The following is a 27,062-nucleotide window of genomic DNA, read 5'->3' as shown; positions in this document are numbered from 1 at the left end:
TCAAGTTTTGTGCGGCCGCGCAACGTGACATCATGATGTCATGCGCATCCGCGCAGGCGCCATTGCAATGTGTGTGTGGCCGCAGTTTTTTAATATGGCGTGTGTGTGGGTGGCCTCAGTATGTTTATATGTGAGGGAAGGGAGGGTCTTAATATAGTGTGGGAGGTAGGCTATTTAATGGTGGAGTGTAGGTGATGGCTAATTGTATAAGGTGAGGTGAAGGAATCTTTAATTTAATGCTGGAGTGGTTTAGGGTTATCAATTGAATATGGGGCTGATTTTGGGGAGGAGGGCTATTTATTAAATGTGAATATGAATTATTTATTCCCGGGAATGGTTGTGGAAAATGGGTATATTTATTAAACTTTAATGCTATTTAATTTATTGCTGGGACGGTTTGGAAGGAGGGAAATAAGTTTTGAGTAAATGGGTATACTGTTAATTTAATGTTGGGGCTGGTTGGAGGGAAATAGGTCTACTTATTAAATGTGAATATTATTATAGTTGGGAATGGAGGGAGGCCTAATTATAAAACGTGAGTGCTACTGATTTAACACCGGGCTGGTTGTGTTTCTAAATCTCATGTACCCATTTTTTTCAAAATAAGGCATCCAATATTCCAGGATCAAGACAAGAAGGAACTGAGCTAAAGAAACCAGCTGCTACAAGTGGTGAAAGAAACAAGACAGGTAGGAAAGAGCAGGACATTCTGCCAACTGTCCTGAATCTGATGGGACAGCCCTGAATTTGGGTGGCTGTCTCGCTTAGTCAGGATTTGGTCCGACTGCAAGGACAGTTGGGAGGTATGTCCCACTTCACAACGTACTGCTTGTGTAGGCAGAGCTGTGTGCATCTAAAAGTAGTGCACACAGTATTGCCTGTTTATTTGTCTAAAATTTGTCTAAAATGATAACCATGTTACGTAATAGGGGCCCTGCTGTCTTAAATACCCTTGGTCTCTCGAGCCTTAATCCAGCTCTGGTTAGTGGAAGGGACACACCATGCAGAGCAAGCCGAGAAGCTCTAAGTATCACAAGATTTGGTAATCTCGTGAGACAAAGAGCTTCCCTGCTCATTCTATAGGAAGTTCCCACCCTGATGGATGACAGCAGCAGAAGCATAGATAAGTACAGAGGGTTGGGGGTGTCATAATGTGGCTGTGAGGGCATGATAAATGTAATGTTTTATTACAATATATGTATCAATGTGCCATGTTGACCACACCCAAGCACAATGTGGCCATGCCCTTTTTGGCGCCACGGCTGCACACAGTTTCTTTGCTACTCGTCGATGGAGGGGGCACCAAAAGTTCCCAAATTTCTCTTGCTGGTCCTGTACATACGATTATCTGATACTGGTAAGCCCTATGCTACAAATAGAGAGCCAAGCTGCACGTAATACATTTGTATCTCACAGGACACTGTATAACAGTGACCTTTGCAAAAAGTACTGTAATATTATTATCTGGAATAGAGGTGGGCCTGTGTGCTTTAAATGCCAGGGCTGATTTTTAGTCCCAGTCCGGCCTTGCAATACAATACATGTACATAGTTGCCAACATAGTAAAAGTCGCAGCCATGCAGTATGCATTTCAACCAATTGCAATGGAGCATGAGCACTTCATATGTGTCAGATTTTAAAAGTGAAATTAAAGAAAATGTGAAATACCTAGTAAAAGTAAAAGCATTAATAAAAGTATTGAAAGTGAATACACAAACACACACTTACAATCAGACATATGTAGCTTTTCCATAAATCAGGGCCTGCTACAACAAAATGTTTTAACTGGTTTCTGTCTTTTTGAAATTATATTTGGTGCAAAACCAAAATATATAATATCTGGATGTAATCCACAGTTATGGATAGTGCAGATTGCCAGTTTATTTTGTGATCAGAGATGGTCTGGTGCCCCCAACCTATTATTCATCTATTGCACTGCATAGACATGTTCCATGCTTGTGTCCACACTGTAAGAGAAATTGCTGTAAAACCTGTATCTGCTGGGGATCCTCTGGTCATTTATGCCCACACCAAAGAGCTAGCCCCAGAGCAGAGAATGAGATGCAATATATACTTATGCACCCCAATACCACACATGGTGATAGTGGGTTATAGATGCTAAATTAATCTTGTGATATAAAATAATTATTTTGCAACACAAATTTAATTTTGTGGCAAAATTTTGTAACCATGACATTCTATTTTATGGCTCAGAACTGCTTTGTAATGCATTACTTTTTTTTGTAAAAAATGAAACTAATCTTGTTGTACAAAAAGTGGTAGATGGTAATTAATTATCATATACATGGAATTTAAATTATATTATCGTAGAAAAATATGCATTAAGTACCACTAACCAAATCAATAGGGTTTAATGGGTAGAAAAACTCCATATTAGACACAAGGTCACATATACATTGCTTATGTATGAAAGCAGAAAGTTTGAACAATATACATAAGCCATAAATGCAAAAAAAACAACTAAAATATATTGTATTTTTCATGTACTATATTTCAATAATAACTGAAACATATAATACTAATAATATTGTATTATTGTTTGAATTTAGATGGGTGTTCCTGTATGAAAAAGGGTACCAAGATGTAGATGACATCATCAGCTCAGTCTCCATTAAATTTAAAGGAATAGCAATTACCAATATTGAGAACACGAGCAGAGAAATCTGGGATGTTGCGGACTATGTTTTCCCACCGCAGGTAAGAACTGTTCAACAATTTCCAAACCCTTTAAAGTATAAAAACAAATTATTTCATACTTTATAATACACATATTATGTATTTCATGGTTCAGGTTACACATGAACGCCATGACAAGTTGAAAAATGAGTTAACACTTTTGACCATTCCTTATTTCTTTTATACAAGGTTAAAAAATCAGGATACTCCTAAAAAACACTGCTGTATAGAGTTGTGTATTTCTTTAATTCCCTACTGCAGTATTATGCACAACCCTTTCTTAAGTCAACTGTAAATAATACTGTAAGTACCGTATATACTCGAGTATAAGTCGACCCGAATATAAGCCGAGGTACCTAATTTTACCACAAAAAAATGGTAAAACTTATTGACTCGAGTATAAGCCTAGGGTGGGAAATGCAGCAGCTACTGGTAATTTTTTTAGATTTATTCATTATTATGTTTTTAATTTACATCTCTATATGCATTTTTATATCATGTGTGTTGTTTGCTTGTCGTCTAAGTAATGGATTGTTAACCAATTTATGACTTTCCAAAATGTATTTAGCGCACCTATACACTGTGGTGAAAAGGCTTTAACATGTTTAAATGGTTGAAAGATGTTACAATTACCTTGGTGGTGTAAGGGGGTTCAGGGTGCATTGAGTGGCGTTAGGCCATCGCTCCAGTATGTGGTGTGCCACGGAAATCCTCTATCCTTATGGTTCAGTCTGGATTCCGTGGGACTTGGGGGTGTTGCCTGCCTTCCATGCTCCAGAGTTCCACGAAAAAGGAAGGCAGCGATGGGAACAGCTACAGTAAATCTCAAGCAGGCACTGCGCTGCGCCCTAGAGTCTCTAGGGAGCAAAGCTCCACAGCCGAGTTTCTGGCTATAGCCTTTTCCTTCCCCCGCAGTGGAACGCATGTGCGTTCCACCAACAGGAAGTTCGGCATTTGGAACGCAAGTTTGCGTTCCAAATGCCGAACTTCCTGTCGGTGGAACGCACATGCGTTCCACTGCGGAACTTAACAACTGAGGGACGGGACACCAGGTAAGTTCACCCGTGTATAAGCCGAGGGGGCCTTTTTCAGCCTACAAAAATGTGCTGAAAAACTCGGCTTATACACGGGTATATACGGTATGTAAATCCACCTTTACTACGGTTGTTATCACAGCAAAAAACGTACAATGGTGTCTCTGGCTATCTCTAGAAGATGAACTCTAGATATGGATCCTGCATATTTCAACAATACTCGGCACTGAATTTATAGTTTGATTACATTTAAAAATTTTGAAAATCAGCACAATGGAAATTGGAGAGAGAATGTTTCTCAGCCGTCCTTCACTTATCCAAAATAACTGTTCTGTATTGCAACATAAGGGGGTAAATGTATCAAGCTGCGACTTTTCGGAGGGTTAGAAAAGTGAAGATGTTGACTATAGCAACCAGATTTTAGCTATAATTTTGTAAAATGTACTAAATAAATGATAATTAGAATTTGATTGGTTGCTACAGGCAACATCTCCACTTTTCAAACCCGCCAGAAACTTGCAACTTGATACATTTACCCCAAAATGTTTTGTATCCTTATTTTTAAAGTGAAAATGCAAAACTGAAAATTTCTGTCTGCATGGATTCTTGTTTGCATCTTCTATCAATTACTAGCAGTAGTGACATTGATTTTTAATAGTTTCTGAAAGTTATTCTTAATGGTCCCATCAGAGTGTGGTCTTTCCTACAACTGAATTTAACTTATAAGCCACATAAGTAAAGGGGTTTATTTAATACCTTTATTTGGTAAAATAGAGTACAAGATTTAATCCCAAAAAAGGACTTTGAAATATAATGGATAGTAATCTACTCTCTTTGTTAGTGAATATAATGCTATGTCAGAAAAAAGGTAATATGCAGTATATTCCTTAGAGAGTTTTTGAGAGATAGTTGGTTTGGTAGACATCTTGCGTGAAGGCAGTATATGCGTGTTGCCATGCCTAAGGATGCATGCTAAATGCTATTTAAATAAAAACAGTACTCAAAACAGATGTGTCGCTCCAAGAATCATATCCTACCTTACCCCACCCCCGATTGAGCAGTTTTCCCCTGGAAAACGGTTGCTTACAATCCACAGGGTTAACGTAATGTTCTTAGCACCAAAACAGTTGAAGGATTGGAGCCAATGGGTGACATTCAAACTGATGTCTACAGGGATAAAGAGGCACTTCTCTTGATCACCAAGGTGAAAAGAGGAAGCAAATCCAAATTAAATGTAAAGAGTTCTTCTCTATGTAAAAAAAAAAGATTTATACCATTCTTGATCTGCAACAACAACATTGCTGTAATTCAATATAAAGTTGGTAAATAAGTAACTACTAATCATGTTATAAAGTACAAAAGTTTGCTGGTGGACACAAATTTTTTGCAAAAACACAGGCCTGCCAATCACATCCCCTTGCTCACAAACTCATCAAACCTCCCTGACCCACAGGATGGTAAGGCACCTGTCTACCCAAACAACTACTTCCAAATGCCCTATCAACCATACACCTGGACCGGATTAAGCAGGAACACCGAGTTAGCAGCAGGATTCAGTACCAACCTCCACCAGTATAACAGATTGGCAGTGTGGAGTAGAGGATGGTGTAGTACCAGCTGTGCCCTGTGTTAGATGGAGCTAGAGAGCAGTACAGTGTCAGGTAAAATCCCGGAGCAAGATAGAGCAGTAAATCTGTACTGAGAAACACTGCTGACACAGGTGAGTCTGATGGAGTGGATAGCTGGCACCACGATCCTGTGCCTTGGAGATGATGAAAAGTCAGAGTCAGAACCCAGGCAGAGGTCAGGGCCACGAGCAAACAAGCAAAGTCAGTATTTAGGTAGAGGTCAGGGTCATGAGCAAACAAGCAAGGTCGGTATCCAGGCATAGGTCACAACAGATAGAAATCAGGAAACAGGCAGACTATTCACAGAAACAGGAGCAGCACAGAGAAGGAAGCGTGTGAACACTATAACCAGCAAAGGCAGATTGAAGCTGACAGGTATTTAAACCAGTAGTAGCCAATCAGGGCAGGTGTCAGATTGAGCTGCAGGTGAGAGGAGTTCAGGTGATCACACCCAAACTGAGAACAACACTGCAGCAGCCAAAAAGAAAACAGCAGTTACATATTGTTGCTAAGACAAGGTTGTAGGACTACCCTATGTTGGGCGACAGATGAAAGTAGTATTACTATTCTGGGTGCTGGAGCTAATTAAGAGTATTGAGAGTGACATGACTAGGCCATAGTCTAAATTTGCAACTACACTTCAGTATTGGAGTTCTCTTGCTGCTTTGGTGTTAATACCAATTTATCCTGCGGTTTGGATCTACATGTGCATCTTGCAGATAGACCTAATCCGTCATCTAAATTAGCAGCACTATTTCTGCTGTGGTGTTAAAAGTTATTTAGCACAAGGATTGGCACTACTCATGCCACTCCCAGGTAGGCACAATGCGCTGCTAAAAGTAGCGCCAGCTCGCAGCATATTAATAATTTAGCCTGTGAATTGATACAAATTTGAAGTGGCATCTTAGCCATATCCCTGTTAAAATAATGGTCATATATACTAGTAATAATAACAAAAAAAAGTTATAGTAAAATATAAGTAATGGAGGTCACCCAAAGGACTTCAAGCATAAGAATATATTATTGTGATTCATTTATTATGGGTGGATTCTAGGCTCATTTCTTACAGAACCCTTCATGAAAAGGGAACTTTCCTTTGTAGGCTGTCTGAAAAACAGTCATAGTTAAACCAACTGGAAATACTTTCCTAGATGTACCAATAGATCACGTGTGGGGGTCAGACAAGAGTTTAGTTTACATTCCATCTCAATTACTAATGGCTTTCATGTATTGAAACTTTCCACTTAATGCTAATGTGGTGTTATTTTGTTGCTTTTTCCACAGGGAGACAGCTCTTCTGTTGTGATGACTAACTTCATAATTACTCCAGAACAACAATTGGGAAACTGTAGTGAGGTATGCACATGTGCTCTACTGTACTTTGGAGACTTATTTATGAAAGGGTGCTTAGTGTTGTAGTATCATAAGAGGATTTCTTACAGTAAGCAATTTTCAATATGTAACATTGTAAGTGGCAAGTTCACATCGATTTCAGGAGCACAGGTGATGATTTAGTTAGTGACAAGCTACTGTTTGTTATTGTGTGTAACACACATAACAATTTTCCAGATTAAAAAATCAGGATAAACTTTGGCCCAACTCTCCTTTAATCATACCCCGAGCCATCAAGCTCTTGCCCCTGCAAGTCCTATTGCGCTACTCTCAAAAGCAATTGGGCATAGTGAGCACTACGCCAGTTTGCCTAGCGTATCTTACATGATCTCTCTCTGCGCATTCCCAGAAAGTGGGACAATACAAAGTTGCATATTTCTGGCTCTTACTGCAGCCTGCACTAGGAGAGGCGGGATGGAGATATTCTAACATAGGCTGAGTACATTAAGGGCGTGTAAGTGCAATTGCGAGCTGGAAAAAAGAATATATACACAGGAGAAAGTATATTATATGTGGGTAGTCCGGGGCAGGTGTAAATAGCAGATGATGATGAGACGGTCTCCAGCACTAGTGAACCACTTGTGATTGGCTGTTTGTGTATGCAATGCTGAAGCTGATTGTTGCTTTCTTCGCCGCTCAGGCATGTATTGTACTTTTGTGTGAGTGTCTTGGCATGTGATTTAGGCATAAATCCATACCTCACAACATTGGAATTCTTGGACTAAGGATACAATGATATTAAGACATGTACAATTTGACATGTAATTAATACAGTCCTAATGTCCTCTCACTCTTATAAGTTACTTAACATATGAATGTGGCTGGACTGGGCAGTAATTTAGAAGAAAAACGTAAATATTAAATGAATGAATTGGGCGTTCCTAAAGTTTTCGTGAGCAAGTAACTGTTTCCACCATGCACATTTTCATCTGGACCAGCATTCCCGCTAAAGAGTGTGCAGAGTATAAATCTGCATTGATCAGAGCATGATTCACTTCCACAAACTTATGAGCAACATCCTATCAAAAACTGGAGACAGCCAAACTGTTTTGACTCTGTTTGTTTTTTACATGGAATATCCTTTCAAACTTGCATTAGATGTCATTTAATTCATTAGAGTATCTGACTCAATTTGCCCCATTATTTGGGTTAAATGCTAGACATGATTGAACTACCACCATGGTTCCCTTTTGCTTTTGTCTTCCAAAACCATCCTTTTGTTGGTTTTGGCAAAATTAGGCTGGGGATTTGTCTTTGGTTTTAGAGTTTACTGGAATTGTTCCTACATTAATAATAATGTAATTGACATTAATTTGTACTAAGGTACAGCCTATGTAAAGATAATTTTTTATTATTTGCGTAATTTCCTATTTGTGCCAACGCAATTTGCACATTACATTCTGATTTTTTGAAGGAAGCAATCACACAGTGTATTATAGTCTCACAGTATATACATTTGTGACTTTGTTTCTGTCTGGTATAATTTTTTGTATATGTTATCATCATCAGAAATATCCCAATAATCAGCGTATATATACACAGATATTTCAAATCAAATAACCTCAAATGTGTCTCTTACCACTGTACATATATGTATTTACAATTGTACATAGGTCAGTTTCTGGCAATATGGAGGTTGTAGTGCTTTCTTACCCTGGTTGGTGCCAGCCGCAACTTCTTCATACAAAATCATGCAGACGCTGACAAAGCATATTTTTTAATATATCTATTTATCATCAGAATTGATGGAATTCTAGTAAGACATTACAGAGAGCGGGAATTGGAGAAGCATGAGCTCAGGGCAGAGCTCAAGGATGGGGTCCTAATATTGTCACAACTGCTCATAAATTTACACCAGGCATACTAAACAATAGTGCTTGTACACTGTCTATCTATTCAAGAGAATTACATATGGCACACAGAGCAAAAGAAGTGGTACTAAGTAGAAAAAAAGAGAAATTACTACAAATTATATGTAACACCCTTTTTTTGTATGTGTTTGAGAGTCTTCCCTGAGTGATGGGATATGGATGGAACCACCTCTGGGGTAGGCCAGTGGAGTAGTGGTGCCCATGAAAGATCAGTCACTTCTTTTCTAAAACTCTGTACCAGAATGTAGCTTTGAGTGTACCTCCCAACGCATCTTCACGAATAAGCCCTTGCCTTTGGGCTTAACTCTTTGTTTAATATGAGATTCCCTCGATCTTATAATCAGCCGACAGTTACTGGAACCAGACACAGTGATAGGTGCAGGATAAAAAGTGTGAGCGAGAGCTGGACTCCAGGGCCAAACTCTATCAAGTGATGAATCCATGTGATAGAGAGAGCCTGAGTTCAGAAAGGGGAGCTCCAGAACCCAGAATGTGGCAGACAGAAGAGTTGGTGAAGCTGCTGAGGGCAGCAGTAAGAGATTGGAGGCCAGGTGCTGTCAGCTTGATATGTCACTGAGTTAAGAGTGCATGAGCATGGATATGTGCTCAAAGAGAAATCCTTAGAAGAGCTGGTATGAGAGACTCTCCACCTATAATTACCAAGTGCAAAATAGCTAAAAGCAAAGAGATGACCTGTAGTGAAAGGAGATGAGTAGAGAGATCTTGATAGTGTTAAGGCTGGTAGAGAGAGAGAAACAGTCAGAGTTACAATCCTGATCAGTGAGTGTCAGCTCTGAGGACCACTATGTTATATGGCATAACTGTGATTATGCAAACAAGAATTATGCAAACGATGTAATTATTTTTAATTTCATTAGAGAGATGTTCTGGCACCCATTCATTTTGTGAACTGTAATTGTTCTGTTCTATCATGTTTGTGCTAGCTCCACATAAAAATTTCCTGTCATTGTATATACATGAGAACCAGAGCTGGATTAAGGTTCTGGGGGGCCCGAGGCATTTAAGACATTGGGTGCCCCTATAGTGTAATATGGCTATAATTTTAGACAAATAAACAGGCAATACTGTGTGCACTAGTGTTAAATACACGCAGCTCTGCCTTCACAAGCAGTACAGTGTGAAATGGGATATACCTCTCAACTGCCCTTGAAGATCGATCAAATCCTGACTAAGTGAGACAGTTACCCAAAATGCAGGACTGACCCACCAGATTCAGGACAGTTGGCAGACTATCCTGCTTTCTTCTACCTGTTCTTGTCACTTTCACCACCTGTGGCTGCTGGTGTCTTAAGTTCAGTTGCTGTTGATCCTAGAATGTTGGGGCCCTATTTGGAAAAACGGCAGGTACATAAAACTTAGAATACCCAAACATCCCCGGTTTTAAAACAATAGCACCCCTCTTTAATAATTAGGCCTCCCTCCCTGCAACCAGCCTCAAATATGAAATTAAATAAAATTAATATTATTCACACAGAACTATTTTCCCCAACCAACCCCGACATTAAATTAAAAGTGTACACATTTAATAAATAAACTTGTTTCCCTCCCCACCAAACAGCCAAGCATAATTCATACTCACCCCCTCCATGGGCATAATCACTCTCTCCATAGGTATAATCACCCCTTACGTGCAAATACTCACCCCCTCCTTGCCAATACTCACCCCCTCCGTGCCAATACTCACCCCCTCCGTGCCAATACTCACCCCCTCCGTGTCCATGCTTAGCCCCTCCGTGTCCATACTCAGCCCCTCCATGTGCATACTCACCCCTTCCATGTCCATAATCACCCCCTCCTCTGGCCGACACACACGCTGACACTCACTGAGCACTTAAATGTTGAACCCTGTATATCGACAATTAGGGGCAGCTAATATGAGCCATACAGAACCTGGTCTGGGGGGTTGCCTGAGAGAAGGGGGCCTGGGGCACCTGCACCTGGTGCCCGCACCCACATTAATCCAGCTCTGAGCAGCACCCTTCCAATTAACTATCTAATGTATCATGGGAAGAAGAGCAATGCACTAGACCTGCATAGCAAGAATGAGGCTTTCCAGAGTTGAGAGCCTAAGAGTTTGAACCTACACTACGCCACTGATGGACAGGGGGATAGTGTACAGGGGACTACCAAATACCCATTTTTGGGCTCCTGGAGCCGTGTGCACCCCAAAGTGGGGTTATTGCTTGGTGAGACACAAATGCATGGCAGTACAATTACCCCAGCCAGAGCATTCACCTTTGGGGCACAGTATCTGATCATCTATTGGTGGTATACCCCATCAAAGCCCCACCAAAACATCACAAATAGATTTTTGAGACAGGTTGAAAAAGAGAGTCTATTGTGCCTGCCTTTCCAAAAACAAATCAATAAGAAGTATGACAGACAGCAGCTGAGTACACAGGAGTGAAATGGTGATTAAACCTCAAAAGTGCCAGGTGAATCTAAGTACATTACATATGATGCTGTCTCAGCGGACAGTGGAGCACTACAACCCCAATTATGTTGTGTTTACTGCACTTGATTACAACATACGTTTTGTATTTTAATACTCCTCTTTTATAAATATTATGTTACAAAATCCCTGAGAGTAAGAATAACTTATATGATTTACATCTGTCCGGCAGAAAAGAGGAATGTTATTATGAGGTTGGTCAATATTTAAAAATAGGTACAATTTCAAGGACAAAAATTGCAAGGGAAAAATCTTTGAACTGTGTAAATTAAGGACATTTAGTTACTATAAGTCACTATATTGTACTTGCATTGCCACTCAGAGAAACATATTCACATGTAAAACAATTTATTATAAAGAAAACTACAAATATGTCGTGTGTAATAAAGAACTAGCTTCCAAATAGTAATACATAATTAAACATATACAGACAATGGGATGGGCATTTAAATAAAAACATTGTTCCAGCCTGGGTGTTACATTCATATGACAGCCATAATTTCACTTATACAAACAGACAGAAGAAACGGAACTCAAATGACTTCTATCATTATAAATCAGAACAATGTTTAAATCTGCAAAATAACCTTTGTCAATTTCTTAATTGATTGGAATTCAAAATTAAAAAAAATAATTACTATATATGTATATGATTGGCAACCACTGTAACCATTAGAACACAGGGCAGTCTTTATTAAGGAAAAGTCTATTCACAGAACATACCTTTAAGAAAAAGAGTGTAGACTCCTGAAACGCGTTATTGATGCAGAAGTGTGGTTGGACCTTTAAGCAGGGCCGGTGCTAGGGTCCACGGCGCCCTAGGCATTTTTAAAAAAGCGGCGCAAGGTATTGTGCCCCCCCCCCGCTAAAATCGCCGCCCTCCTCCCTCCTCTCCTTACCTTGTCTCACCACCGCCGCCTCTCTGCTCCGTCTCCTCCCCTCCACTCACTGACACTAGTAAGTGGAGGGGAGGAGACAGAGCAGAGAGGCGGCGGTGGTGACAAAATAGCCTCTTCCTCCCTCCCCGTGCATCTGAATGCTGTGCGGCGGCCGTGACAGGTATGGTCAGTGGTCGCCGCACAGTTTTAAAGTCTTTTAGAATTCTGTGGCGCCCTCCAGAGCCCGGCGCCCTAGGCAAGTGCCTAACCTTGCCTAATGGGAGCGCTGGGCCTGCCTTTAAGCTGACTGAATGACCCACCCTTAGCGAACAGCACCACATTGACTTTCTGAGACAGTATTAACTACAAGGATGGTCAGAGCAGAGTTTTGTACTAATAAACTACCCCTAGATCTGTATTTATTAACAGTAATTCCTTATTTGAAACCCATCCATGAAAATAGAGTTTCAGTATTTTTGGAACAATCCTTTTGATTTCTTGAAATCCTTAAGGGATTGACTTTTTTTTTTTTTTTTCCAAAGAACTTTATTCATAATTTTCATCACACATTATACAGATATCCAGTATGGACATTGGGGGTCAAAATATTTGCCAACACATATTACAAACAGAGAAAATAGAGCAAGCAGACAGTTTAAGAAGGTAGACAAATTACACAAACAGATGTCTGGTTAAGAGCCTTAATGTAGGATGCAGGAATGTAATGGTATGTATAATATTTCAGGAGGGGACAAGGGGGAGAGGAGGGGGCTGGGGGTTTGAGACCTAGCCTGGGACCCCGGTGGCTGGTGGGTAATCATAAAGGGGCATGGGGTGACCTTTAGCTTTCGAATCCTAGTTCACCGGAAGAGAGTCAACATGTCCTGAATGTGGCCATTTGGCTGACTGTGAGCAGAGTAGCTATTAGAAAAACCAGTCACACCAAATTTGGGGAAATTTATGGGATTTCCTATTTAAATATGCAGATATTTTTTCCATGGACGCCAGGTACCAGATTTTGTTAAGGAGTTACTGTCTAGAGGGAGGTTCTGGGTTTTTCCCGTGCTTCACAACTAGGCATCTGGCCAAATTGAGGATCTGTAGAGATTGTTTCTCTTAAGTATTTGTCCAGGACCTCTAGAGGGGGAACCCAAGAGGATGGACCAAGTACATTTATAAACCAAGACTGTAGTGACATCAATGATCGGGGCAGCAACATCATCCTAGAATGGAGCAATCTTTGGGCAGGATCACCAAATATGGTGGAAGAACCCTTATTCCCCACAACTCTTCTAACACAAATAAGAAGTGGTACCATATATCCTTTTCAGCCGGGAAGGAACCAGGTACCAGTGAAAGTATATTTTGTAGGCATTTTCCTTAACAGGAATGAGACAGATGTCTTGGACATCTAATGGACATCTATCTAATTGTTTCCCACCATGTGTCCTCATCTGGTGATCTGCCCAAGTTAGCCTTTCATCTAAGTTTGTGTATAGGAGTAGTAGGCTGTTTGGAGGATGTTAGGATATTATACAGAATGGAGATAATACCCCTCTGCAGGGGTGTATGAACACATAAAGACTCCAATGAAGTCAAAGGTCTCGTTGCATCAGGCTTAGGGAGGGAGTCAACATAGTGCTCACTTTTCAGTAGACAAACGGGCTGACATTTGGCAAATTAAATTTATCGGCAATGGAATACATTGGGCTGAGATTAAGACGTCCTCAACAATCCCGAGATGCACTGTCCCGGGATGAAAGCAGGGTTATCCCAGAGAGGGAGCTGAGGTGGTCTCAAGTGGAGTTTACAATAGTCACATATCGGACAGGTGAAATAGGTGACTGGGTGTGTTCTTAGTGAAGGAGGCCTATCACCACTGGAACACTCAGCGCTGAGCCCCGGAACCTTGTTTTCAATTGGAGGATTCTAGATCTATCCACCGAGGACCATGGCTTCTTGTAAACCACGCCACAGCTTGACTCAGATGTGTAGCAGTATAATATAAGCAGACATCTGGAAAGCCTCTACCACTGCTAACCACCACTCTATGCATAGTGATTAAGCTAGTGTGTGGGGGTTTGTGTTACCATGCAAATTGGGAGAACCATCGGTGTCGGTGGATTACAGTGGGTCTAGAAACATTTTGACCTTCATAGGTTCTGCTGTTAAATGTTGTATTTGACAAGGTCTTATACAATGTTGCTTTCTCTCCTTTTATCACCTGCATGGGCATGGGAGCCCCCCCCTTCCCTTCTCTTATAATGTGAATGTCATGAAGGGAGACGAGAGCCTGAAAGTGGTAGCGTAAGTGGGCAGGATCTTGAGACAACTATGCTACCGTACCAGTAGATAATTAGTTTTTTCCTAATACCAACCAAGGGGCACAATCCGGCGCTCACGATAAGGGAAATATATTATAAAAATAGCAGTGAACTAAATATACCCACACTTAATCCATGGGATAATCAAAATGTTCATATCATGAAGATTGTTTTATCCACTCCCCACTGCAGCTAGTTCAGGGCCTATTGCAAACCCTACACCAAAACTGCAGGAAAAATACACGGAAAAAAACCGCTGTGGAAAGTAGGGATATGTGCATAAATTGTAATAATCACTCTACAAAATCTAGATGAAACTAAAGGATTGGTATTCCAATAAAAAAACAGCTTATTACATCCAGATAAATATAACATATAAAAATGTGCTGATATCTGTAAAAATAGATAAATATAACCTATAAAAATATGCCGATATCTATAAAAACACACCAATATAGTATAAGGAAACACATTTCTCTTCTGGAATCCTCCATAGACAAATTAGAGATCAAATTATTCTCAAAATAGTGATGGTGTATTGGAGTACCGATCCCGAGATATTCTCTACGAGTAGTCTGTTGACATAACATGTAGATGTTCCAGTAGACGTTTCAAATGTGTAAACTCCCATCTCTCTTTTGTGAAGGCTCGCACAATAAAAATCAATAGTCCATACACATAAAAAGGGAACTTCTCTTACCTGTAAATATTCCATTCCTCGTGCCCTCCGGAGGGTCTGCAAAGCAGCCAAATTAAGCGAGCATCCACGGGTTTCCCCGCTAGTGTATAGTTCCGATACTCACTGCATAGATAGCACTGTGCTTCCCCACTCACGTCTATCCAGAAACCAGAGAAGCCGCGGTATGAAGGAGCTCACGTCCTGTGCTTAGTTTTTGCCACCTCAGCAGATCCAGCTTAATTATTTTAATTATTATTGGGAAGTTTTCTACATACAAAGAGTCATTTTGGAGGTAATGAGGACCGCTAGATGTTTTAATTTAGACTGCTGCCAGGAAAGGAGAGCGAGGGATTCGGTTTTGGAGAGGTTTATCTTATAACCAGATATGGATCCATAAGTAGAGAGGGTGTTAAATAGGTTTGGGAGTGAGGCATCGGGGAGGGTCAACATGAGCAGGATGTCGTCCGCAAATAAGTAAAGTTTATATTCTTCTAACCTGACCATGACACCTTTTATATTTGGGGAGAAGCGAATTTTAGCCACCAGGGGTTCAATCAAAAGGGCAAAGATCAGGAGTGAAAGAGGACACCCCTGACAAGTGCCGTTGGTGATCAAGATTGGGGATGAGAGCATTCCATTAACTGAAACCCAAGCAGAGTGACCAGAGTACAAGACCTGGATCCCCTGAAGAAAACTGCTGTTAAAGCCAAACTTCCTAAGGGTTTCCAACATAAATGGCCAGATGATTTGGTCAAAGGCTTTCTCTGCGCCCAGAAAAATCCGGGCTCTTGGCAGAGTTGAGGCTGATGACTCATCTGGTATTGTCAGGCGCATGTCTGCCCACCTCATTTTTGTGGAGAGGTAAAACAGCATTAAGGTGGTCAGCATAAATCTTGACACCTGTGATGAGTGAAGAGTGATATGGGTCTGTAGTGGGAGCAGTCTGACTGATCTTTACCCTCCTTCAGGGTGACAATAATATGCTCCTCAAGGGCTTCCTTTGAGAAGGAGCTGCCCTTTAGTACACTGTTGAATACATCAGCAAGATAAGGCAAAAGAAACGAGTTATATGTCTTATAGACTGTTGTCTATCATGTTGCAATGCTTACTAGTCCTCTTGACTGTTGCAGCTTCCCGATGTAGCACCTTGCAAAACCGATGATGACTGCAAAGCCTTATCTTTACGACAAGCTCAAGGTAAGCAATTATTGCATTGAGAAAGTTATAAACCAAAAAAATGAATGAATGAATATTAATACATCCATGAATTGATATTATGTGTTTCATGGCCATCAGATACTTTAAGAAATTGTAATAGTTGTAAGTGATGTGTTTTTTCCTCACTATCTGTGGCACTGTCACCCTTATACTGCATATTCCAAAATGATCTCCTATCAGGGGCGGATCTAGAGGATTCTTCTACCCGGGGCGATTTAGGGGGGGGGGGGGGATTTAGGCCCCGCCCCCTTTTTTACATCTGAGGCTGCCGGCCACTGCATACTATGTGCAGGTCCGTGTGTTTAAAACACAATCAGAGCAGCCGGGCAGCACACTGTCCCTGCCTGTCACTGCTGAACGGACCTGCACATAGTGTGCAGCCGCCGGCAGCAAGCCCCTGCTAGGGGGGGGCGATCGCCCCTATCGTCCCCCCCTGGATCCGCCACTGTCTCCTATACTGCATATTTCAAAATTATCGCCAATTCTCTGAGGGACATTGATTGTGGAAATTATATCCGTCCATCCATCCCCAGAGGATGAAATGAAAATTCAACTTAAAAAATTAGCCGAATACTGGTTACCTAAGGTATAGCTCCAGTACGCTTCCTCCTCTCTGTGTATTTGCACACGTAGCAATATCTAATCATTAAAACAGAAATAAACCATTAACTTGACAACTGAAAAATAAATACAGCTATGTATTTAAAAGCATAAAAGCCAAATTATCTGAGAACAGCTTGCTTGTAAGTTTACTAAAATGATCTTATCTGGTAATGTAAGTTCACATCCACACTGCTTTCATGGTCTTGATATTTTTTTTTTAAATGCATTCAAATTAAAAAATAATTATTTTTAATGTTATATCATTGCATTAACATGTACTGGTGTTAGAAATCAGCTTACTGTTTTATGAAGCAAAGGTATTCAATGTGCAAAATATGTAAGAATGCTTAAAAATGTATTAAATCACATTAAACATGTCTAAAACGTTCAAAAAATAAGTATAGATTTATGATCCACCTCGGTGGGAATCTTCCTTCAGAATATCTTGAAAAAAATGCCAGGACCACCATTCTAACTGCAAGTGAATTTTAATTTCAAACATTCCAGAACATGTTAATTATTAGTGTAAAGCAGGGGTGTCCAACCTTTTAGCTTCCCTGGGCCACATTGGAAGACGACGAGTTGGTTTGGGCCGCACATAAAATACACTAACCCTAACGATAGCTGATCATCGAAAAAAACATAGAAAACATAGTTAACATATTAAACTTACTTGGAAATGAAGTTAGTAAGAGTTAGGAAACATGCAGAATCATGATTAAAGCAGTAGTCCCATTACCAGCTACAATTTAACTTTCCTGCATCTGTCCCTTAGTGGGGTTCGGGGAATTAAATGCCAAAAACTTTTTTTTCCTCTCTTTCTGCACCCATGAATCATTTTTTTTATTGACCAGTTCGAAATGGTCACCGATATAGGTAGCATCAGGAGGACTAATAGAAATCTACAGAGATTTAAAGATAGGGTGGCGGGAAAAATGGCTCATGGAGCAGCCTCCAATGAGGGTAACAGTGGGTGATATTTTCACCCTACTCAGCACTGCACATTTAAAATGGTTTAAAATATTAAAAATACAATCATCTCTTAATATTTATATTAGATACATACAGAGAACACAGCTAGTTCATAATTGCATGGTGCAGAAAGTCCAAATTCAGAGTAACAACAATAAGATACTGGATAATCTTTCACTGCTGCTGATAGTTTGCGCGGGTGACTCCTCTGTGCTGCGCTACGCAATGGATGTATGGTGTGATGACGTCACCCCCGACATTCACTGCGAGCGCCACACGGAGGAGGAGACCAGGGAGGGAGCCGGAGCGCCAGCTGATGTGTCCGCAAGGTAAGTATTTTCTTTTTTTTCTTTTTTGCAGGATTTTTCTTTTCAGTGCTGCCCCCTTGCCACAACCAAAACTCCTGCTGGGCCACATTTACAGGCATGCTGGACAACCATGGTGTAAAGCATAAGAAAAAAATCATATTTTTAGCCAGTGCTGTTATTGTCTGTCCAGGAGCTCCTCCCTACTCTACCTGCCATGGAGGAGTACTTGTTACTTGTACTGGTGATGGCACAGTGGCTTTGCTGTGCTACTGGGCAGTGAGGGTGAGCTTGAACTGCAGGACTGTGCAGTGCTCCGCATGTTTGGTGCATATGTGAAGTGTGGACACACATATTTACACAAAAAAGGCCAGTAAGCATATTCATTCAGAAATGGTCACTTATGAATCATATTACTGTTGTAGTTATCTATAATGAATCTCTTTGCATGTAATTGTGTTAACAGAGTAAAAATGTATCTCTGCCGCACTGCTAATATTCAAGTTGTCAAGATTATCTTAATTTATTCTTTGTGACTTTGTGACTCTTAGTCAGTATGTATATTTTCTTATCTGAATACTGTTTGGGTGCAGTTTACATTACTGCTATAGTTATAACATGAGCATGTAATTGAGCTCTCACTGTAACTAATGTGAGACATATAATTTCATCTTATACAGTATCTTGAACAGCCAGAGAGAGGGCATGTTCTAGCTGAACTAAATTGCAGTGCAAAAATGAATACATTTTCCCTGCATATAAAAAATAAATACATAAATTTGCACCCTCTTCTTTTATTGCTCCTAATTTGAAATGAGGCCCATTTGTTGGTAACATTTAATTCATAGATATTTTGCGTACATAGTTACATTTATATTGCCTTTCCTTATCCGTGAATTAGGCACTTGGGATGTATGTATTCAGGGGCGGTTTGCCCTATTTCCTGGTAGGCCGATGGCCCTTCATACCATTATGGGGCCGCTTAGGGCAGGGCAGGATAGGTCAGTTCCCAAATTCAATGATTTGTTCCGGAATCTTTGTAGGATGTACCTTATTCTGTCCGTTGCTTTACAGAGGCAGCACGGTCATTTACTCAGGCAGTGCGCCATTTAGTGTGAGCTTGTCCCCAACCTAGCCTCTGCTAGCCCTTAAATCTTCTCCTCCCCTTCCTCCCAGCGGCTTCCTCCTTTTGCTGCATCTTTGCACAGCACGGTCCAAGCACAAGCAAGAATGCAGGATTCAATGTTCCCCTCTGCTGCCTCCATTTACCACTCATGTTTGTCTTACAAACTGTTTGTGTCTGCAGCTCTCAGCTCCCCCCTCTGTGTGTCTGTATCTGTCTCCCCCTTGTGTTAGTCTATCCAGATCTGAGTCATTAATGCATGCATTCTGAGCGCAACTGGCACTACGTACCCTATGCATGTATGTCCGACATGCGTACTTGTACTTAATTGTTGTCCATGTCTCCAAATTATGGCTGTATATGTCTCCATTTGTCCCCCATTCTATATTCCCCTCTTTTTCTCCCATCTGTCATCACATCCCACTTTAGCCACAAGTTTTCTGCTTCGTCTTTCACTTCTCCCCCTATTCACCTATAATTTCAAGAGATATTTTGGGTTACATGAATGAAGAAACCTTAAAATTGTTCTTAGTTTGAGAAAATATATAAGTGCCTTCTATTTTCAAAAATCACATTATATTTCACAGCAGAATTAAGACCACTTTCATTTTGAAAAATTATTTGTATTATTTGAAATGGTTGTTAAAGTGGTATCATTAAATAATTGCATTTATTTTATTTAAAGTCAATCCCTGCAAAAGTGTAGCACTATGCATTCAATACAGTTTGACACCATTTTACAGCAACTTTACAGTGTCTTCCGCTTTGACTAGATTTATTAAGTACTTTTCCTGGTGTGCGCTCCATTTGAATTTGGTAATTTAGCATAGTAGTATAATGCCAGGAAAAATATGCAATCAAAAATTGTTAGGTTTGCCTAGCTCCTCCCCTCTATACTTCCCCTTCCTGCTAGGTGCCAGTTTAGTTTAAGTGCCTAGCGTGTAGGACGTCAGGGCTGCTTCAGCCCCTCTTTTATTTTTATTCTTATATTACTCTTGTTAATCTGTCAGTGCCGGTCTTATTCAACACCCCACAACAGCGGTGTTCTTGCCTCTGGACAAGATTCTGGCCCTGCAGAGGATGGTAAAGTATCTGTTGGCTGTCAAACAGACCTTTGTGCACTTTGGCATGAGGGTTCTGAGCAAGATGGTGTCGACTTTCGAGGCGGTCCAGTTTGTTCAGCTTCATGCAAGGGAGTTCCAGTTGGAACTTCTGTTGAAATGGAACAAATACCATCTGAATCTGTCTGGCCAGGTTTTCCGTCTGTCTCATCATGTGCGTCAGTCGCTCCTTTGGTGGTTGCAGGCATACAATCTCTGCAGGGGTCGTCTATTCTCAATTTGGGATTGGACCTTGATTACAACGGATGCCAGTCTTCGGGGTGGCAGACAGTTGGGGTCAACCAGACATCGACATGATAGTGTCTCGGATGAACCACAAGGCTCCACTGTTCTGCTCCCGGGCGAGGGATCCATTGGCTCGGTAGACACCATATTCGTTCCTTGGCGGTTCCACTTAATTTACTTATTCCCGCTGGTGGCCATGCTTCTGAGGGTAACAGAATAGGTGAAGAGAGAGGGAGTTTCGGTTATCCTGGTGGCCCCATATAGGCCTCGGAGGGCTTGGTACACCAATGTCTTGTCCATGTCTTGTCCATGGCGGGGGTCTGTTGTGGTGTTTGCCGTTAAGATGAGAAGGCAATAATCATTTTATCATCGCAGTTTAGAACGTCTGACTTTAACGGAGTAGCTGTTGAAGCCATGATCATTAGTCTGTGTGGTGCAGACCATGCTTTGGGCTCACAAAACGGGTTCAGCAAAGATTTATCATCGTGTCTGGAGGACATATATTGCCTGGTGTGAAAGGAAGGTGTATCCTACCTCTTTTCAGTTGTCCTGTTTGCTTATGTTCCTGCAGGATGGGTTGGACGCTGCTTTGTTCCTTAGGTTGCTTAAGGGTCAGGTATCTGCACTTTCAGAGCCTGAGTCATTAAGGAGAGCTGGACCAAAAAAAGGAGTAAATTTGATCCTGACAAACCATGTTACAATGTAAGGGTTGTAAATTAGTTTATCATTCTACATGTAAGGAGAATACTGGCTGATTTTTCATGTAGCACACAAGTAATTGTTAGCTTTAATTTTACACTGAAATTTGATGTTGATCTAGGACATACCATACCCTAACTATAAATCTCTCTCCACATTTTAAATTTACCTCCCCCTGCAATGCAACATGGATTTGCCAAGGTGCAAAGTTACTCCTGTACATTGCTTTGCTCTCCTGAATGACTCAGGCCCCCAGTCTTCTTTCAGAGAAGACTGGCTGTAATGCCGGATGTTCAGACTTTCATTTAGGGGGTACTTCATCTACACAGCCTCTGTATGTTCCTCCTGTTGCGCCTTGGGATTTGAACCTGGTGTTGAATGCTTTACAGCATTCTCCATTTGAACCCTTGAAGATTTTGTCTTGAAAAACTGTTTTTCTCTTGGCCACCCTGGTAATCTTTGGGCTCACTTCATGAGGTCGGTGAGTGCTTCCTGGGAGGCACAGTATGGGGCCTTGACTGAGCAGCTTTTTTGGCCACCCAGTCTTCCGTTCACACTGATTTACAGGTTTCATATGTTTGCATTGGGGGATGCAAGTTTTGTGAGAAATGTGCTTCGCGAGAGCGGAAGTAACTTTCAGTCACTTGCAGAAAAAATATACATGGCTAAATAGTTAGAACTGTTTCCTCTGCTCGAACCACACATACTGCACTGTATAATAAAAGATATCATACCCCATCCCCAAATCCTCAAGCAGCCCTAGTGTTGGACAGCTCTGGGATGGTTTCCACTATAACAGAAAGACCAGGCTGGTCTGCGCACAGGAACTAACTGGGGAACTTCAAGTCATCAATTGCCAGGAACTGGCATTGCTTGTGGTACCAACTTCTTGGAACCAGGAACTATTACAGTACTTGTATCCTCACCAACAGCTACAATTGTTATTTTGCTACATTACATATCAATAGTACCCCTCACAAATTGTAAGGTCATATCACGACCCCCTGAATGTATAGTGCTGAGTAATCTGTTGGAGCTTTATAAATAAAATGTATATCTGTATAGTGCTACCAAACAATAAATATCCCCTAGGCTATTTTTACATTTAGAGAGATTAACTTGGAAATTGATATAGATATAATCGGGTTGTCAGAGTTAGCAAACTATTGTAATGTGGGGAGAAAGACATTCCCATGGCTGATCCACTGTTCATTTATCACATATGTTAATAAATTAATCTACTTTGAAGATGAATTATGTTTGATTGTATTACAGTCCAGAGGATTTACCGTGCAATAGAGTGGTACCCTTAGTTCTGCATGTTCATGTCTAAAATTTAATGATACACTGTATTATTTTATTTTATCTTGTATTATTTTTTTTATCTTGCAATGGAATTAATTAACAGGCACTTGTGTTATACAAATAATATGCATTTTTTAATAGTCCTTTTTGTAGGCTTTATGGCACCTGGAGTGAATCTGAAAAAATGTGTGCCATTTCTCACTGATAGAGACCCAAGTAAAGTCATCTAAAAGTAACATTTATAATATTTAGCTTATGTTATTCAAACAATACCTATAAATGCCAAACATAGGTGAAAATGGGCTTAATAGAGCATTTGGCCACCCCAAGCCACTAGAATAGCCTCTATGAACATTGGCATCAATTCTTGGAGTGTGTGGAACATTATTAGAGAGATGTAACTAAATTGTCCATGGGAAATTCCATCATTTGACATTGTTGTGATGCTGGTAGAAAATGATGTCTTAGGCACTGCTCCAGACTCTCCCATCAGTGTTGAGATGAGACCCGGTGACTTCGGGGGTAACGGAATATAGTTGATATCGCTATCAATCTCATCAAGCCACTCTTTACCACTAGTGCCCTTTGGATGTTGATATTGTAATGTTGGAATATTCCATTCCCATCAGAATAGAAATGCTTCACTGCATTGTAATCCAACCATAGTATCCATATCTCCACAAGCTCTCAATGGACTGAACTTCATGACATTACCTATTCATACCCTACTGTATATTGATGTTTGCAGTCAAAGATTTCAGTCAACTAATTTAATTACATCCTTTCATGTTAACATCCCTTTAGCCCCTGATCCTTGTGAAATATGAGAAAGTTCAGCAGTGTTCTTCATTGTAACTCCTAAAATACCCCTCTCTAAGTCACTGAGGTCCTGCCTCGTAGTCATGGTGAGCAAAATATTTGGCATCTGGGCAAAAGAAAATAAAAATAACCATTTTAACCCTTTTGCAAGTATTTTATTTTCTACTACTGACAACAGCCCCGTTTTAAGTGTTTTAAGCATTGTTAGGGTGACTGTAGAACATTAAAAATATAGATTTTCTAAAGTAATGTATAGTATTTCCCACTACCACTTACATACCACAGTATAATTAAATATATAGTTGTAAGAGCAAAAATAAGTGATTATAAACATACTTTATTACTAATCTGGTGAAATATTTGTTTGCTTGTTTTTTTTCAATCATCACTGATAAGGAGAGAGCAATGAACCTTCAATTGGTACCTCAGGTAACATCAGACAAGCTGTATATATATTTTTGGTGGTTGGTTTTTGTGGTGCTAATTCTAAAGGACAAATAAAAAAACTAATCATTGTTATTTAATCAGCATATCATTGTGTTCAAGTATCTAATCTTTTAAAAAAAGTAATCCACTTTATTCTCATAGGAGCAGATTTCATTGAATACATAGGAAAATTGGGATAGAAGATGACACCGGTCACTGCATATTGGGTTCATTGATGACACGGAAGCACCACCATCAATAGAAAACACTTCTAGCCTATAGTTCTAGACGGAAGCTAAACAGCTAGATCAGCACTATTTGTCTGTTCAGCAGGAAAATGTGCATGACTAATGATAATGCCTATTTCTGTCACATGTATATATAGTGTACATTGTTTAAATTATACTTCCCTTTAAATATTATAGAAATAGGAAATTTGAATACATTGTAATGAGCTAAAATACCTATATAGAATAGTTTTAAAAATATCTTACTACAGTTGTAAATATATTTATCATATGGATGACTTAATGCATTCTTGCAAGAGCAATGCAGCAGTGCCTGCCTGTTATTAATGGATAATCAGTAATGTGCCATGAGACTCCAATTGCAGTAAAACAGGTTCAAAGTTAGATCATACTTGCCATTATTGTAAATTATGGTCAGGCTTTTGTTTAACACATTTATGGTGTCTTCATCCACTAACTCATATAACTTTTTGGGTGGCATTTTGGTCATTTAAAAGAGATTTTAAAGGGACTCTTTCATGAACAATGTGTTTTTTTTACGTTTCATGATAAATATTAGCTAGTGTCCTGTAGTCAGGGTGTTACAAAAATTAAATATTAAGTTGCACTTGGTTTTACTGATTTGTATTTGCTATGTGCAAATACCCTGCACATCAATTAAGCCAGGCAACAGGTTTATAGATTTGGCTGAGATCACTTACAGCATCATTGTCATTCCACAGCATTAGAAGCTGACTGCCATAGCGGTTATCTGCAGTCATCTTATGACGACATTTACCAACATACCTGATAATGATCCTGTCAATTTAAATAAATTTTTTATCAGGTATTGGGGTTATCTTCAGATCATACACACTGCACAACATCTGCTGCAATATAGGTCTCATATGGTGATATCTTTTGATCTTTCACTATTCACTCAATTAGCCTAGATCAAACAAACTAGACAATAGACAAGGCTGTCCGCTAATTAGGGTTAGCACAGTTCCATTTTGGCTGCAACACAGTGAAAATTCTGAGCCTCAGTACCATGGTGGGTAATATATTGGGCACATGGGCAAAAGAAAATACATTTTTGCCAATAAAGGAATAGCATGCTACCCACTGACACTGCAACAATTGCAAATGTCTAATAATAAACATGGTGGCCTGAGCAACCATGTAGCTGAGACTGCGGGAGATAACATCCAGAGCTCTACAATGTAGAGACATATTTTGAACAATAAAATAAACTGAAACTCTTTTTACCCACACAAAGTTCCAAACAACTACCTTCAAGCAGCTATCTTAATGATAAATACTATTTATGCACAATGTTCATGATAGAATCCCTTCAAAACTGAAAATCATCCATTTTGCTTTTTGTAGTGTAGCTCAAACAGGTAGTTGACAAAAAAAAAGGTAACACCTAGGTAAATGAAGAATACCAAGGATATTGAAAGTGACAGCTCCCACATAGGATTGGCTCATGTGTTAATTAAGCAAATAATATTCTGGCATGGTCATAGTTACGTGTAAAGTCTGGAGTGCCCTGATTGCCTATAGATATGGCTAGCATGGCTGTAAGAGGAGACCTCTGTGACTTTGAAAAATGGGTGATTGTTGGGATGCGTTTAGCAGGAGCTTCAGTGATGAAGACAGCTCAATTAACTAATGTTTCACAGACAACAATGTTTAAGGTGAAATCAGTATGGACATCTAAGGGAAAAACCTCATCAACAAAAGACAATGCATTGGTGTTTGCATTTTTTTGTCCACTACCTGTACTTCAACCTGTGTCGTGTATCTTTGAGCTACAATATTTTTCATTTGCTTCCCTTTTCAAGCTTCAAATATAACTGTGTTGATGTGAGGCATAAATGGATTTCTTATCATGTAAGGGGTAATCAAAGGTATATTGGTTTATTGTTTGTAATTTCGGCCAACTAAGTGGGAATTGCTCATTTGATTTGGATCTACAGTGAACTCTGTAAAACTTAAGCTGGGTACACACTACAGGTTTTTCGTCCAATAATTGGACAAATCAGCCGACATCTGACTGTTTGATCAGATATTGTGTAGTGTGTATACTTACACAATAATCTAAAGTCGCCCCAAAGTGCCGATCATCGTGTCGTTTGGTTGGTCGTACTGTTTAATTTTTGCTGACCAATCACCTTCCAATCCTGCAGTGTGTATGAATTCACCCGACTATCGGCCAATAATGTATCTCAGAGTGACAGGTCTCAGTCTGCCTGCTGCTGATCTTGTCATGATCCACGGTCTCTGTCAACTGTCTGCGGCTGTTTTTCTTTAGAGAAGAGACTGATATTGATGGTAGGATGGTAGGGCTGCTCCCCCCCCCTCTCTCCCCCTGCACATGTAGTCTTAACCATCTGTGTGCTGGCTGGAACGGATAAGACTAGTGCAGCATGAAGAGATTAGAGCAGCGTCCGTTGGTTCCTGGGGTTAAACTTCAGCTGTCGGAGATAAAGCTGTCACACAGAATTTATGGGCAGTTTACAGTTCCGCACTTAACACAGTGCTGTGTCAAGACAGGCTGCCCAATACAATTGCCGGGCTCCGCTGAACATCTCTCAATGAATTAAGACCTGAGCTGTCACTTGCCTTTTATGGACTACCTTGCAGCCGATAATTTTGACAGATGAAGAGCAGAGATCTGATGATAATCGTGTATAGTGTGTACACGTCAATCGGTATGCTGATCGGGATTTTTTTAATTTATTCTGTCGTTGGTATATCGTTAATAGTTTACTTCTCTGTAGTGTGTACCCAGCTTTAGCCTGGGTACACACTACAGTGTTTCAGCCACTTATTAGGCCAATCACATGATAAACGACTGTTCGGTCCGATGACTTTAGTATATATGCTACAACGATGAATGATTATCGTTTTCATTTGATTTGTAAACTGGACTAAAAATGTTGTTCAACGATGGAACGATGACATTTCAATTCTGCAGTGTGTATTTACTCAGGACAGGTAGTGTCCATAGCTCTCTATGGAGTGTGCAGAGTCACAA

The 27,062-nt window shown here is 40.2% G+C and overlaps 1 protein-coding gene across 2 annotated transcripts in view; it reads left to right on the top strand.

Annotated features, from left to right (window-relative positions):
- The window catches only part of P2RX1 (purinergic receptor P2X 1), a 93,697-nt gene that overhangs the window by 26,347 nt on the left and 40,288 nt on the right, over positions 1–27,062 (top strand). Inside the window, exons 2-5 of one of the 2 annotated variants that reach the window (XM_075194970.1) lie at positions 2,571–2,718; positions 6,644–6,715; positions 16,107–16,173; positions 23,763–23,795. In XM_075194970.1, coding sequence (XP_075051071.1) covers positions 2,571–2,718; positions 6,644–6,715; positions 16,107–16,173; positions 23,763–23,795 — 320 coding nt within the window. The remainder of the gene's footprint in view (positions 1–2,570; positions 2,719–6,643; positions 6,716–16,106; positions 16,174–23,762; positions 23,796–27,062) is intronic. The other variant, XM_075194971.1, reaches the window with a different exon arrangement.

This window comes from Mixophyes fleayi, chromosome 2, assembly GCF_038048845.1.
Source record: "Mixophyes fleayi isolate aMixFle1 chromosome 2, aMixFle1.hap1, whole genome shotgun sequence".
Classification (NCBI taxonomy): Eukaryota; Metazoa; Chordata; class Amphibia; order Anura; family Limnodynastidae; genus Mixophyes; species Mixophyes fleayi.
This window is presented reverse-complemented; position numbering and strand designations above follow the sequence as displayed.